This window comes from Neopsephotus bourkii, unplaced genomic scaffold (assembly GCF_033783945.1).
Source record: "Neopsephotus bourkii isolate Nb327-2 ecotype Australia unplaced genomic scaffold, CSIRO-AGI_Nbou_v1 NB_1542, whole genome shotgun sequence".
In the NCBI taxonomy this organism is placed as follows: Eukaryota; Metazoa; Chordata; class Aves; order Psittaciformes; family Psittacidae; genus Neopsephotus; species Neopsephotus bourkii.
This window is the reverse complement of record NW_026902018.1, coordinates 117011-133602: the sequence shown is the minus strand read 5'-3', so window position 1 is coordinate 133602 and position 16592 is coordinate 117011. Positions and strand designations below refer to the sequence as shown.

Below are 16592 nucleotides of genomic sequence, written 5' to 3'. Positions count from 1 at the left end.
GGTGGGAGGATCCTCCTTACATTAATCCATACTAGGATATCCAGGCCCAGATCCTGAATCGAAGCAGTCAGTCTCACTGCAGGCTGTTGCAAAGACCTTGAGTTCAAGTAATAAGCAAAAGTCTTCTCTTTCCTGTAGTACGTAGAACTTGAGAGTTCTCCAGGACTATAAACCATTAGTGCTTAAGATTTTCTGTGCAGCACGTTTAGTTTGGACTTTTTTTATTGCAAAACATCTATTACACATTCAGCCGTCAAAAGAACCCCAATGGTCCCTTTCATCTGATGTTCCTGAAGGTGGGCACCTCTTGGTCACACTCTTTCTTCAAACTGCCAAGTTCTAGGGATTTCAGTTTTCTGAGCACCAACATCATGGACTTCTTGCCCTGGCCAAGCTGAGCAGTTGGCCAGGCAGTGAACTCAAACTGGGTCACCATGGTCACCACACATGATCTGCTTGGAGCTGTAGTGTAGCCTTCAGCTGGGATAACAAGGGAAAGGCATTGCCTTGGCTGCTGACCCAGAGCCACATGGGACTTAGTGGTGCAGGCCTCCACAGGCACCACATTCCAACACTCCCAATAAAATTACCTGGAAGAGCAAGTTGATCAAAGCAACACACACCTGAGGGAGTGACAACAGAATAGAAGGTCACTCTATTTTCAGCTGGTTGAGGAGCTCTTCTGCCACGGCAATTACACCTCAGAGAAACAGCAGCAGGAAGTGTGCAATAAGCTGACTGCTAGAAAAGAATGTGAACTCCAGCCTTCTCCTTTTGATGATCACAACCCGCTGTGAGCAGCTTAGGAGGCCATCCTCTTATAAAAGGCTCCTCATCCTCTGACTGGTGACAATTCCACCTGCTTATGGAGAACTTATATTTGGGAATTTCATGGCACTGACAAGTGCTAATCCCCTACTCCTAACCCCTTCAGAACCACTGGGATTTTATTCCGTCCACTCATGTTCACACAGGGACTGTACTTCGACCTCCTCCATGTAGCTCAAATTACTGATCTGACTTCCTCTAGTCCAAGTTCAGCATCTCTGAAGTCCAAGTCCTGGCCTCCTTTTCCATAACCCAGGTCTTATTTTTAAGTTGCTGCCAGATTCTAAATTGCCTTGCTAGGCAGGATGCTCTGGTCTTCCAGGTATAGCATATGAATATACCTCAGATGCAAAAGGGTACTCATGCTTTTACCTTGCTAAAATACCACACAGCAACCGTCCCATTATAACAGGCACAGTTCCTATTTCTTTTAAAAATAAATATTTATAAGCAAAGGAAGAGATCCAGAGAACTACGATGTCAAAAATCTGCCTGCCAACAGCACAAATGTCTTTTTTGTGTCAAGTCACAAGTTGCACACCAACACAGGTACTGTCTAAAAGCCCTCTCTCCTCATCAGCTACTATAGTCCTCCACTGCAGGAATCCCATTGCAGCAATCAGCTCCTCTGCACTTCTCTAGGACTTGTACTGGGCTTCTTAATCTCCTTTTGTAATCAAGTCCTCGATATATGCATCCAGTTCATCATCTGTATTAATATCAATGTCCTGAAACCAAAGGCACAAGAAATACCAGTGAGAAGTGCATCTTGAAGAGCAGCGTAAGAACAGACAAGACACCAGTACAGCATCCTCTGCAACATCTGTCCTGGTCAGCCTTTACAGCCAACTTCCAGCCCTCTTCAGCTGCTGACATCTGCTGTGAAAGCAGGACCACCTTTCCTTGTCACAGCCTGATGGACAATGCCTGGAAATCAGTCAGCACTTGACGCTCAAACAGTGCACTCAAATAATAGATTTACTAAGCTGATCTGGGCAGACATTCCTTGCAGAACACAGCCTGTGCCCAGGGAAATTCTCCTGCAGCCCCACATTTCCTAGCAAAAATCGAAGAACAAATAAGAGACTGTTGCACTATATACATGCCATGAAAAATGCATCTGTGAAAATGAACACTCATCAGAATGTCTGGAACCCAAAAGGAGGACAGCAAGAGGAGCTGCACTCTCAGCTGCTTCTCATGATCTAAGCCCAAGTTGCACCCAATTGAGAAAGGTGAAGCGCAGCTCAAGCGCCTGAAGGGGCCCGGGTCTTGGGAAGGTTGCTACTCATGGGGTTGCTTTGTTTCACACCCCTTCCTGACCTACCTCCTGCACTTTCTGCAGAAGGGCCACGATGTTAGTCCTCAGCTTCTGCAGTTTCTCCTCTGTTTCCTTCAGCTTTCTCTCTGAGTTGCGGAGGTTTTCTTCACAGGCTTTGGCCCGGGCATCAGCACGTGTCTGATATGAATTGCACAGGTTCTGCAGACCAACCTCATACTGTCTGAAATATTCTTTCTGTAGAAGACAAAACACATCAGATGATACGTCAAGAAAAAGCACCAAGCCGCAAGAAAATTCACAGCCTGTGGAAGAGTCCAGCTACTGCATCCCATGACCAAACACCACCAGCTCTCCACATGGTTGTTACCACACATTTCCATTTCTGATTTGCCTACTGGAGGCAGCACAACAGTCACAAGGGTTTTCATGTTTCTCAAAGACCAGAACTGCAATAAAAGCTGCCTGAATTCAGATTAAGGATGTAGCATGTATTTAAAAGCCTAAACCCACAGGTATGCTGTAGAAAGATCTGACAGCCTCTGTTCATAGCAAGTTCCTTTGTATAGATCGCCTAGACAACACAGCGAGGTAGGAACATTCACACATGCAGAAAACTCCTGACAGAACCAACGTGCCTTGTGAAAGCAGAAGCACCAGTAACTCAAGCACAGGCCTGAATTAACAGAAAAGAGGAAGACAACTGTGAATGAGGGAGTATGGCACTATGAAGAATGACAAATAGGCAGTGGCTTTTGTTGTTTAGTCACCTGTAGGTGGATTTTGTAACCTACAGATGCCTCCAGAAAAGATCTCCCTTTGTAGTATGTCAGAGAAGAAAGAAGCCAGAGAAGCCACTATCATTTCTCTGCATTTCTGCCTGCACTGGACCTTCCAACACCAGCACAGGGATCCTGGTGTAGGCTCAGCCCCCATCTGTTCCTTGCTCAACTAAATGGAGGCTGCACCAAAAGCCTCAAGATGCATAGCGGCCTCACAGGCAGTCAGGCTGCTTCCCTCGAGGAGTGTGAGTAGGTTGGCTTGTGTTCTTTCCCACTTTTAAGATTACCGCCAATTAAGTTGGGTTTATAAGGCTGGGGGCAAAATAAACAGGTCTGACTACATCCTGTTTCTACAAACATCTAACTTGGCCTCACTTTTTAAAAGCTTAGCGGCAATGGACAAGAAGTTAAGATAGGAGCAGCCAACAGCTTTCCCACACAGATGCATGGTAATTTAAAAAGTCCTCAGAGAATACCTCAGGCATGTTTCAGAGGGTTTAATTCTTTTCTCAGCTGCATTAGTCTGCGAAGGACCCAAACAATCTTCTGAAGAGTGTGATCTTTCATTAACAGGATGGATGCTTGCCATAAGAATGGAATGTGTGTGGGGAAAACCCCCAGACTTACTTTTCTAGATATACTGAACTCACCAAGGGGAACGCCAACAACCCTTCTGAGCTCATGGAACTCAGCTCCTTCTTGGAGATAGGAAAATTGGGAGGTAAGAAGTACCGCAAACAATTTCTAGGCAGGAAAAGAGAAACACAAAGCCAGAATTGGGAGTTTAAAAGACTTAAGCAAACAGACTGCAACAGCTCACCAGAACTGCAGTGAACCCACCGAAGGATCTGGACTAGTAAGTCTACTGTTTCGTGGCTACTAGTGGGACCGGTGGTGTCTGGCTCAATTCTGACACAGTCTGAGGTAGAAGGTTCTGCCACAATGACCTCCTCTTCCTGCTGTGTATCTGGAGCCTGGTACTCGGGAGAGGGAGGCTTCATCAACCTCACATCCTCACTGCCCTTCTCTACCCTGAAAAAAACACAGTGAGGGAAAGTCAAATATCTTTTTCTACATTAACCATACCTGAACCACTGTTAACAGCTTCATCAGAACCTGTACCCAGCTTCACTCTGAGACCTCTAGATTATACAACAGTTGCCTCCACAGGAACATCACACTAAAGTGATGGGCAGACTGGATGGAGTCTGCCCTGATCATTCCTTATGAAGCAGCTGGACATTCCTAAGCACATATACACTCCCTGACATAACAGTAATGTATCTGTCTTCTCCATCTATGGAAGTAAAAAGGGGTCTTCCTCCTGAAAGCAAAGCAAGCCTCCAAAATCCAGCAGCTAGAGATAGTTACCAGCGATTCCTTGGTGTGGTGTCTGTAGGAACATAATCAAACTTCACCTTCCAGCGTACTGCATGCTTGCCCATCTCCACAGCTGTGACACGGCCTGTGAACCACTCCTTGTTCACACGCACTTCTACACGCAGCCCTTTATCTGCAAGGAGGACAATAGTAAAGATGACTGCAAGCATTCGGATGCTGGAGAGCACATTTTGCATGAGCTCTAAAGACAGCCTCTGTCAGTGGGGAGCCAACCTAAACCTGTGACAATTCCTTCAAATGATACACAAATCATAGCACCACTGTCACACAGTTCAAATCCTACTTAGAAACATTAAGATACAAGATATGGCATTTTCAGACAAAAGGTTTCCTCTGTACTCTGGGCTATGTGACATGGGCTTTCCAGGCCCATGCTGGCCAATTCACCATAGGTTTGCAGACAGCTCCTTGGGAAGAAGCTGAAGAAATGCCCTGCTCTTGCAGAAGGTGCAATACATCCTGGCTATCATCTTTCCTGAGGATCTCTTGGCCCCTCTTCCCTCACAGCAGCGCAGCAGGTCTAGATACAGTCCTCAGCATCTCCCAGCTAACATAGCTCCACGATCCATTCAGTGAGGAAGGGTGACATCAGTCTACAGCATGCAGCCAAGCATCACACCTGTTAATGTGACGCAGGCCTTTGATTACAGATCTCCCAATGCTCTTTGTTGTCCCTTTTCTAATCAAGGGCATCCTGGCCAAAATGTTTCATGTCAGTTAGTCATCTTGGGGTTTGGGACCCAAATTTACACTAGTTCTTACTTTAAAAAGCTCATTAATTAAATCACATGTTTAACCAGCGAGTCTAGTTCTGCAACAGTTCTTTTCCACTGTGTTTGATACCGGAGGCAGTTGAAGGGTTCATTTCTCACCTTTCTGAGATTTCTTCAGCTCTGCCAGGTCTTCTTCTCCAGCACTGTCTGTAAGCTGTGAGGAGAGAGCTCAGATTAGCTGCCTCCCACCAAGATTATAAACACTTGACAAATACCTTCTGCTGGGGAAACCAGTGCACTCTCACCTCTACCACCACCTCACTGGAATCCTTCTCTTCTTTCACAGCCACAAATTTGCCCCGTTTTGTCTTCTCTTTCTTGTGCTCCTCCTCCTCCTCCTCCTCAGACTCATCCTCTGAGGCGCTCAAGATTCTCTTCCGAGTGGTAGAGGCCTGCAGGAAGCAAAAAGGCTCAAGATATAATTCCAGCATGCTTCCAACCAAATCCTTCTTTCAGCCAAGGTAGAAAGCCCTCAAAATCCAGTACTTCATTTGGTAGTCCATTAGCTTTTCCAGCAGGTTTTAGCAGGTACTGCGTAATCATGAAAACACTCACCCTGCTACTCAACATTCATTCATTTCTGGGGAAACAGTCTGGTCTAACAGGAAAGAGATGAAACGAGTCTTCATAAGGGGTGTGGAATGGCACCCTAACTCACGAGTAAAGTAAAGGTTACCTTGCACAGGGACTACAGTGCAAATCCCATGCAGTAGAGCAAGACAGGCTATGCAGAATAGAAGGTACTGACAGTTTTCATCCCATTGAGTCTCACCTGTGGGCATTTGACAGAGGCAGATTTCTTTACTGCTGGCACCTTGGCAGCTTTGGGACTGGGTGTCTCACGTGAGCTTTTGGGATTCTGCAGGGCAGCAGAAGGTGGCTTTGTTGTTGTACCTGGTTTGGCATGAGTTTTTAAATTGCTGTTAGACTTCCCAGCTGTCAGAGTATGCTGGTGTGTCCTGGAAGTGCTGGCCTCCTCCCTGGAGAGCATGCTTGCCAGTTTGGGAGTGCTGGTATTTGGCCAAGCTGAAGAGTTCTTTTTCAGCTGCATGGTGGACTTGGCCAGAGGTTCAGACGGTGGTCTGCTGGGAGCATTCTTGATTACATCAGGTAAAGGAGGAGATCGTGGGCGCTGAGGTCGGGTTAGTGACTGGGTGTTCTGAAACAAATGAGGGTACAGAGAGTCAGTCAGTGCTTTTCAGAGCAGTTAAGGACAACACAAATAAGGATATAAGAAAGTAAGGACAGGTAAGGATAGTACAAATCCTACAGTGGTATCGCATTTACCTCCCCTGCAGGCCGTGTGGTCACATCCAGAGGCAGTTTCTTTAAGTCAGCTTGAGATCGAATTGGAGTGGTTTTCTATAAAAAGAAGCCAAAAACCTCAGAAAGGCCCATCTTTGAGGGCTGTCAGGGCCTGCCTTAGCCCAGCCCTGCAAACACTTTTTCAGCTTCAAATCAACAACTGTTAGAAGGCATGTTCTGTGTCCTTCAAGAGACATCCCTTCATCCAAACACCAGCAGTCCCTCCCATTTCCCTAGCAAGCTGAGATGCTTATTTTCTGTTATAAAACCACCCCTGCCCCAGTAAGGAGCACAGGTGGCAGCAGAGGCTGAGACAGAGGTCATTGTCTAGTGATCTGCACTAGGAGGTCCCTCAAGCATGCTGTGCTTAGCTGGAGACGTCCAGATTCACCTGCAGAGCTTCCAGCTTTTCCTGCTCCTGGCGGATTTTCTCAGCCAGTTGCTTCTGCTTCTCTTCTGGTGATTTCAGGTCTTTCTTCAGAGTTCCCAATGGTACCTTCTGCTTCTGCTCTGCAGCTTCACATCTAGCAGGACAGGAATGCAAGACCACCTCAGTAATACAGTAACCTGTGCTGTCTCACTCATACAGCACTGACTGTCCCCACAACCCATCCCAAAGGCAGCAGTAAAACTGCCTTTCTTTCTGCAGGACACACAATCTCAAAACCAGTAGTTTTCTTCTTGGGAAACGCATGTACAATTTAAGGATCAAAAGCACAGTTGTTAAAAAATAAACACATGCAGATTAAGCACGCTGGAGGAAAGTCTTCGTATTAACTGATTCTTACCTGTCTTGTTCAGGATCAGGGTTCATGGAGCAGACCCAGCTATCAGGGTAATTCTTCTCCACTGAACTCAGCTGGAAGGGGAGTGTTCGCCATTTCAGACAAACATCTGTCAGACAAACACTTTGCAAGTCAGAAATACACATCCTGAGCCACAAAGTAATTTTCTTCTGTAGTGCTTCTCAACCCTATTTGATGCTCAGGGACTGCCCCAATTACCATGTATCCAGTGACTGTCAGACTAGTGGCCACAAAAAAAGTGAGAAAAGCACAGGATCTACTGAGCCAGTTCTTGCTTCATGCTCACAAAATGCTTGCTGGAAGACCTCAAATTTCATACAGGGCATCCATAATAAGGATCTGATGAGGCCTGGGATCAACTGATACTAGAGGACCTCCAACTCACTGCTGCAATGACAGCTCATGCTCTGCCAGTGAGGAGGTGCATGGGAAGCCAGGAGGAAGCAGAGAGAGGACACCTGACCCAAACTAGCCAAAGGGGTATTCCATCCCACAGCACATCATGCTCAGTATAAGAAAATGGGAGGAATTACCTGGAAGGCCCAGGTCGCTGCTCAGGTCGGGCTGGGTATCGGTTGGCAAGTGCTGAGCAATTGTATTCTCTCCCTTTGTTATTTCCTTTATCATTATTGTTACTGGTGGTAGCAGCAGTGGTTTGTGTTATACCTTAAGTTACTGGACTGTTCTTATCTCAACCCATGGGAGTTACATCCTTTTGATTCACCTCCCCCATCCCTCCGGGAGCAGAGGGAGGAAGAAGGTAGGGAGTGAGCGAGCGGCTGTGTGGTTCTGAGTTACCAGAGCTGGGCTTAAGTCACAACAAATACTTACAGTATCTAGTAAGTTTTAGATGAACCTGGAAGACAGATTTGGCCCCCAGAGCATTGCCAGAGCTTTCCTGGCCTACCAGCAAATCAACAGCTTAGGAAAAAAGTTTTGCCAAGAAAATGGAAAAATTCTTAAATGAGTCTCTGGAAGGATGCCCACAGCAGAAGACCAAAAGAATGACAGGAAAGCTCCTCCTCTTTGGGAGGAACTTGAAAATGACTGAGAAAACTGTTAAGGCAGGACAGCCTAACAAAGTAATTCCACAAGACTGGCCCCATATTCCTTGTTACATTCTCATACCAAAATCCTGTGGGGAAATGAGGTCAAGAGAGTTTGGTGTCCCTCTACTAAGAGAGAGACAAAGTCGTTGTGTTGAAACCTCCCTCACACCAGAGTAAGGGCTTAGCCAAATCTGTTCAGAGGTGCACGGAAGAGAACTTGCACTGATTTTGAAAGTCAACTGTAAACAGCTCCCTTTTGACCTCACACCCAGTAAGGTTAGGAAGCCTCTGCATCAGCATATAAATTACTTGGCACTTTCTACTGCAGGAAGTTTCAGATCATATTCTAGTATTGAGGTGGGTTGGCTTTGGCCAGTTCCAGTTTGTATGACATTCTAAGCCCATCCTCAACACTGTTACTGGCCACACCTGCCCCATTCTGTAAGGGCACCTGAAGAACATCATGGTTAATAAACTGCAGGAAAGCAACCTCCTGCCAAGACATCTAAGTGGACCATCAGATGCAGACAATGGCAACTCACAGAAGAAGAGAAGCCCTAGAAGAGGGTAACGATAGCAAAGCAGTTCTCAAATCTCCTACCCATGTTGCTGCTCCCTAGCAGCAGCCAGCAGTCCCTCCCCTATGCACCAGGCAGGAGCAGCCTCCTAGTCACAGCCTGGCCAGACGTACCACACTGAATCGTGGTAGGGATCTCCATGGCTCTCCGGCGTTTGTAGCGCAGTTCACTAGATGGAGGCTGGTTCCAGTTTGCTGACAAATAACCAAATTCATCCCAGAACTTGATGATACCTCTCTGGGCTGGAAAAAAAACAAGTTCCCACTCAGTACGGAGCCATTACCACAGAAATCACCACCCGCAGTCTTGGCTGCTCTCCCCCTTTGCTGCCCTCCAGCCAAGGTTTTCCCTTCCAGGCCCTGGTAACTGTGAAGCTTCATTACCTATAGCAACATCCTTCCAGTACTGAGCCAAATGATCCCCCATGGCCTTCAGCAAGTGTCGATACTCTTTGGCATCAGCAAAGTCCTGTTTATTATGGGTTGGCTCCAAAACCAAATAGGGCACATCCACCACACCCACCACTCCACCACATGCCCTGGAAGAGGAAGACACAGTCACTCACATCATTCAGTTATCAGTCACTAACATCATTCAATTATCAGATCAATTATCAGATTATCAGTGTTGAAAACAGCAGGTTATACACATACCCACTCACCACTTCCTGCAGCAGTACTGGCTTTAATTTATCAGCTTTCTAAGTCAGATTGGAGCCAGCATACAAAAACATGGGCTCAGATATCTCTATTTGCTTTCAAGACCTATTCTCCCTGTCTCTAGAATGAGGCAATACTGCTACCAGTATTTATCAGCCCCAAAGGCCAGCACTGAGCATAAATGCCTGACACTTCGGGTCTGATCAAAATCTGTGTAGACAACTCTCTATCAAGAAACCAGGGAAATATTGGGCAACATTAACTGTAACTTATTTCCCAGAATCCAGACTAAATGCTGACACAATGGCTAAGCCTCACACTCATGAAGAACAATTAATGCAGAACAAGGTTATTGCACGGCCTGAATTATATGTAGGAACTCGCAAGGCTTAAGCAAAAGGATTGCCTAATAATCTCCAGGAACTCACATGCCACCATCCAGCTGCGGGCCCACCTTCTCATACATCTTTATCAGGCGACTGCAGTTATAAATGAACATGCCATCCAACTCGCGCTGCTCGATATTCACACCAAAGACAAAATTCAGCTCTTTGGGTTCTTTCAGTGCCCTGAGAGAGAATAAAAAGAAGCCTCAGGAATGTTGAAACTAAAACTAGTTCTTTGCTGTCATTAGAAGTGATCTAGCGCCTCTGAGCATTAGGGGTTTACCAACACCTGTCCTGTAGTCTGCTACTGCTAAGAAACACCAAGTACCTATTGAATGTGAATGAACAAAATACAAAACCTTTACAATACAGACACCAACTTAGGCTGGACAGTATCTTCTCCGATAATCTGTTTATTTGGATACGGTTTCTCCTTCTAAAATGGATTCTGCTTTCTATTTCAGATCTGCTTGTTCAAAAAAATTGAATTACACGTAGCTTTAGTACTGTGTAGTACTGGTAGGTAGAGACTGTCCCCTCCAATGCGATTTTGTTTGTATTTTCCAGATGTACATCCCTATGCTAGATAAAACATCGAAATTAAGATTTTGATGCTCAGATTCTGGGAAAGTTCTTGTAAACACATGTTTTCCAATGCCATTACTCTAAGTTTGAAACCTAGAAGATATAAGGGACAGCCCAAGCAGAGCTGCTTTTCTTTTTTTCCCTACAAATGACAGGACAGGAATTTGCATGATTTCTACTGTCTATGCAGCACATGACATCAGTAAAAGTTGGCCTCAAATATGTGAGCAGATATGGATTTCTGAACCTGGATCTGCTGTGTGAACTGTGTCTCCTGCCATATGCAGAGAGCCTCAAGACCTCCTTGTGTTACAAAAGAAACAAAATCCCCAGGTATCACAAACAGAACTATTGCTCTTTAACAAATTAAATTAAATAGGTTCCACAGCTTCCATTAAATCCATGCTTAGGATTTTTCATGATAAGGATCGTCCATTTCAGGCTGAAGGTATCATCAAATGTGAGTTTCAAACTTTTAACTACTGCAAGGCTATACCATTGTCCTACCCATCCATCTCATCTCTGACCTGCCTTACTTCCAACTCCCCACCATCTAACCAAATTCTTAGCACTTATGTGCTTTATCCCAGTTAGGAATTTTACCTTTGCCTAAGGGATCAGTTGAAATAATGGAATTCTTTAAACTGATCTGTTGACTGTCTACTAATATTAAGTATTAAAAGAACCTGAGCTGTGCATGCATGAGCACTGCGCAATAATATTCTGCAGGTAAAAGATGTAAATCTATCTTAATGGTCAAGGATTTCAAAATAAATCCCTGAAATAGATTAATTTCATATTCGTTTTCTGTTTAAACCCATCTTTTTGCTCACACAGACGTGTAAGTACTCTGTAACACACCTTCCTTTAAAATAAGTTACTAGAAAAACAAATGGAATAGCAGATTCGAGTAATTTTAACAGTAAACTTTTGCCAAGGCTTATTGTGAACTGTCCTGGGTTTAGCAGTAGCAGTCATTTTTCTCCTTCTTGGTAGCTGGTGCAGTGCTGTGTTTTGACTTTCGGGCTGGGAACAAAGCTGATAAAAATGATGTTTTGGTTTGGCCAAGGACTTTTTGAGCCTCCTGCTCTGCCAGGGAGGAGGGGAAGCCGGGAGGAAGCAGAGACAGGACACCTGACCCAAACTGACCAAAGAAGTATTCCATACCACAGAACATCATGCCCAGGATGTAACTGGGGAGGGACCTGGAAGGGGCTAGAGTGGACTGCAGGGTTGGAGGAGGTATCGGTCGGTGCTTGGTCGGGCTGGGGGGGCAAGTTATTGGTTGCCTGGTGATGAGGTGTTGTATTCTCTTCCCTTGTTATTTCCTTTATTATTACTATTATTGGTGGTAGCAGCAGTGATTTGTGTTATACCTTAGTTACTAAACTTCTTATCTCAACCCGTGGGAGTTGCATTCTTTCTGATTCTCCTCTCCATCCCTCCACGAGTAGGGGGAGGGCAAGAAGAGCGGGGGGAAGCAAGTGGACAGGCTGTCTTGGCTGGGGTTAAACCATGACTGAACACAACATAGAAGTTGGGCTAGATGTGATAGATCTACCTCTGGCAACAAGTCTAGGATAGCTCTGACCTAAGCACCCACGAAAACTAGCATGCAAAACAACCAGGTGGGAACAAAAACTTAGCATATATAAATCCCAAACTTTCTCACACTCAGCATTTGTTTGAAGAGCATTTTTATCTGGTTACAACTTCATGTATGAAATGCATAAAACAACTTTGTAAAAAACAAAAAGCTTATAAAAAAGTGGAATATTCTTGTGAGTACATCAATAGCAAAGTCAACTGCAACCAGAGCTAAGTGGGAACAATGCCTTGGGATTTCACAGCACTGACTGTAACAGAGCTCAGAAAGTTTTTAGAAAACATCCCTACAATTCTAAGACATTTTACTGTAATATTTCATTGCCTCCCTGAATCGTACCTGCAGATGAAAAAGCAAAAGAGTGAAAACAGCTGATGTGAAAACCATATAAACATCTACAGAAAACAAGCCAAATATAAAGGCATCTTTCAGCAAGAGGGGAATAGCAGAAGCAACCAGAAGAGCAAACAGTCCCCTTGGTTTAACAGCCAGGGTGTACAGGATGCCCACAAACATTTAAGCTCGGAGCTGAACCGCTCTCTCTACCACGCAAGCACAGTACGAGAGATGTGAACAGCCTGGGAAATCCAGAGCTCTGAACCACCCTGTACTCACCGCTGCTTTGCATCCTTGATCCTCTTCTTGACATCAGCCTCCCGGCGCATGGTTATTGCCGAGTTTTGGACCTGGCGCAGCATCACCTGCAAACATGCATGGTACAGAAAAATTGCTGCTCTCAAATTCATCATTCGCTCATTTTATGATTTTTTTGTCCTCTTCAAGAAGATCTTGGAAATGTTTTAAAGAATTCACTGACAGTAGAAAGTGACAATCATATATTTAGGGCAGTGCTCGGTGCTAGCTTGTTTAAGCAGCTACAGAGCTGCTTGGAAGAAGATGTCAAAATGCAACTGAACATCTAAGCTCACTGAAACCAGAGGGTAATGGAGGCACAGGGAAACAGCCAGGGTACTTGGATACTCCTATTTTCATTGGATGCCTATAGGAAGTACAGTGATTTCAAGCTGATGACACCTGGGGAAGCACCAGGCATACCTGCGTGCTCTCCTCCCACCCAGAGGTGGTCTGGGTCTCAGCCTTGCCCCTCTCAAGAGCCACAGACCACGAGGAGGAAGCAAACAGCCCCTCTCCAAAATTTTTGGAGCCAGTTACACAGGCAGGGACTGGGCATAGCCAAAAAGCACCCAGTTTTACTTCTGTTCAAACACCGTACATACCCCTGGCCTCTTCTGCAGAGGCTGACACCAAACAAGGTGCCTGGAGGCTGCGGGTTGCCTTCCCTCGCAGGATATATTGAAGAACATCAGCCCACTTGCCACCTGGGCTGGAAACCATGTACAGATGTTGAAGCACATCCACTGGTCATGAGCCCACAGAGCTGCTGAAATGCTGCAAGCAACTCCCCAACTGAAGTCCCTGCCTGTATCGCCTACACACTGGGTGCTACCACTGGGTGCTGACCCGCCAGTGCTGCTCTCTGAGCCAGTCCCCAGTGCCTGAAATGTCACATGCTGGCAAAGCACAGGGCTTACCCTGGACTCCCGTGTGAGGTCCCCACCTAGGCGCAGCTCAAGGGCACGGGCTTTACTTTCCGCCTCACGAGCCTTCTCTTCCGCTGAAACACACAAGGAAAAGAATGATGTCAACCATTCAGTACATGCAGCATATACTAAGGCATCCACCTGAGGGGACAGACTTCCAGAGAGCCTTTGCTGGACTGACATGTACAAGGGTACAGGGTTAACATAAAAGGGTACAAAATAAAACCTGTGAGAGGGCACCACTGACATCTTATAACCTGCTCAGATGTCACAGTCAACACCAGCAAAACTGCAAGGCTAAATTCTGCAAAAGCATGTTTAAAGGAAGGATCCATGAAGGAGTTAGTGAGGACTTGGAAAGAGTAAGGATGCATGTGGCCCCCGTCTGCTCTGCTTGGAAGCATGTAGGCAGAGAAAAGGCTGTCACAGAGTGAAGACTGAGTTCAGGCTTGAAAAGGAGCTACTCAGAAGTAATCTTCTTGCAGACATGAAGGGAGAGCAGTAGTAGTAAAAATGCTTTTAGCTTTGGTAATTGCTAAATTTTGCCTGGAAAAAGACATATCTGAGCTACAGAGAAAATAGGACACAGAGTTCTCTGAAAACCTGCCACTCCACCTGATGTCTGCATGAAGTTTACCATTGAGAATAACTCACCTTTCCACTTCTCCCCCAGACTTCCTGGCAATAGGTACATTTCACCCTGGTATTGCAAGAATTATTCAACAGATTTTATTTTCAGTGAGGAGATCCCTTTCTAAAATTGAGCCACCAGGTGCTTTGGTATATCAGCACCATATACCTTTCATCTCCATGCTCTCCATCCAAAAGCACATTGTGCCCTTTTAGATTAGTGTGATCCTCCTCCATCCTACAGGCTATGAGGTCCACGGGGGTAAACATGGACTGGCAAGTAGCCCCATTTTTAAAAAGGAAAAAAAGGAAGATATGAGGAACTACAGGCAGGTCAGTCTCACCTTGCCGCGTGGCAAGATCATGGAGCAGAAACTCCTGTGCTAAGGCTCATGGACAGTAAGGGGGTGATTGGTGACAGCCTCCATGCAGCCTTCTCTTCTCCAGGCTGAACAGCCCCAACTTTCTCAGCCTGCCTTCATTTGGGAGGTGCTCCAGCCCCTGATCATCTTCGTGGCCTCCTCTGGACTTGTTCCAGCAGCTTCATATCTTCTTATGTTGAAGACACCAGAACTGCACACAGTGCTGCACATGGAGTCTCACAAGAGCAGAGCAGAGGGGCAGGATCACCTCCTTCAACCTGCTGCTCATGCTTTTGATGCAGCCCAGCACACAGTTGGCTTTTGTGCTGTGAGCGCACACTGAAGTGGCTCATGTTCATTTTCAACCTTGTACACAAGCATTTCCCAGAGTAAGTCATCTTAGGGAACAATGTACATTCCTTTCATTACATGGAATATTTCTGGGTCATCAATAGTCACTGTATTAACTAATCTCCTGAGCAATCATAATGATCACAGAAGCAAGCAATTGCAGGTCATATCCAGCACAGCACTATCTTCCTGGCTGTTGCTACAGCACAGTCAGGATGCACGCATACCCCCAAAACTCACCTATCCTCGCCATGTGCTCTGCTTTCTTCACCTCTTGCTCTGCGCGAGTCTTGAAACGGTTTGAAGTATACTTGTACATCCTGTCATGATTGAAATTTATGAATCAGCAAACTCAGCAGTAAGGTTAAACCAAGATTTCATCACTGTATGAAAGAATAAAGTCTCCACCTGCTATTCTGCTCTTCTCAATAGATTCAATAGAGGAGATTTACACATCAGGAACTGAGTGGTTTTCAATGCAATTAGGCAAAAACTTCTGAAATCAGAGATGCTTTAACAGCAGCTGCAAACACAATTCCCTTTTCTGCATTAACCATTGGAAGTGAAATATGCCCATATTCTCAGAGGAAATCCCAATGTTTCGAGGAATAGCTTGTTTGGAAGCAGAAGGGAAGAGTAAATATATATGGAAAGCCTCTCAAAAAACTCACATTATAGATAAATAACCCTTTCTCCTGCAAATAGCCATTCACAGATGTAGTCTGACAGTGCCCATCACACAGTGTAGCTCAAAGACCCTACGTGGCAAAGCAACTCTGAATGGAGCTTCAAGTTTCAGTTCTAAGGTTTCACAACATTTGTGTGTACTACACATCTAACTCACAGCCTTGTAAACCGCGCTTGAGTCACAGTGGCTTGTTCCACCTTCCTGTATCATAATGTGCCAAATGCAGATCACAGACTGACTACTGTAGAGTGAAAGGCAAGTGTGTTTAAGAGGCAGAAGTTTGTGAGTATACATCACCTCTGTGCAGAGACACATAATTGGGGAAGAGGAGATGGCACCAAGAAGGATGATCAGAGTCTGCAGGAACTGAAACTGCCTTAAGACACCAAGTTCTGTATGTTTCAAGAGGAAAATCCCAACCCAAATAACTTTTTATGGAAAAACAAGGCTGTGATAATTGCCACAAGACCAAAAAGACATACACTGTGCTCTACAGGGAGGCCTTCTTTGCAGAATACTGCTGCAGGAGTGGGGATTTTAGATGTAAATGCTTTTACAGTGTTGGGAATTTTTTACTGCCCTACCACCGTAAGCAGATCTACAAGGAGTTTGCACAGATGTGGCACAAGCAGATTTGTTAGATACACCTGCACCAGCATTGATCCTAGTCAGTGTAACCGCGGGGCACTGTTCATTCATGAGTTTCTAATACAACTTCACACATTTTCACTTAAGAAGCTGAGGAAGTACAGGCCTGACAAGCAGGCCATGGCTGTAAGCTGAAAATGGGTCAGGCTCTCCAGGCAACCATCATGACATCAGATTGTGCTTAGTATGAGTACACAAGTTGATAGTGCGCCATACTATTAAAACAATTGATGTTTGTGCTATCAGAAAAGCTATCCACAAATACTCTATAAAATTATTACTAATCTATTAAGACAAATCATGTTATAGTATCT

At 45.3% G+C, this 16592-nt stretch overlaps 1 protein-coding gene across 3 annotated transcripts in view; it reads right to left on the bottom strand.

Moving 5' to 3' along the window:
* Positions 1 to 210: 210 nt before the first annotated feature.
* MORC2 (MORC family CW-type zinc finger 2) overlaps positions 211 to 16592 on the bottom strand; it is a 38349-nt gene continuing 21967 nt past the window's right edge. For 2 of the 3 annotated variants that reach the window (XM_061370438.1, XM_061370439.1), the window contains exons 10-26: positions 15183 to 15262; positions 13591 to 13673; positions 12653 to 12738; positions 9889 to 10029; positions 9185 to 9339; positions 8915 to 9043; positions 7157 to 7262; positions 6760 to 6892; positions 6351 to 6425; positions 5836 to 6222; positions 5309 to 5455; positions 5163 to 5217; positions 4261 to 4402; positions 3730 to 3921; positions 3540 to 3633; positions 2156 to 2344; positions 211 to 1556 (exon numbers count right to left, since the gene is read on the bottom strand). In XM_061370438.1, coding sequence (XP_061226422.1) covers positions 1488 to 1556; positions 2156 to 2344; positions 3540 to 3633; positions 3730 to 3921; positions 4261 to 4402; positions 5163 to 5217; positions 5309 to 5455; positions 5836 to 6222; positions 6351 to 6425; positions 6760 to 6892; positions 7157 to 7262; positions 8915 to 9043; positions 9185 to 9339; positions 9889 to 10029; positions 12653 to 12738; positions 13591 to 13673; positions 15183 to 15262 — 2263 coding nt within the window. In that variant the 3' untranslated portion in view covers positions 211 to 1487. The other variant, XM_061370440.1, reaches the window with a different exon arrangement.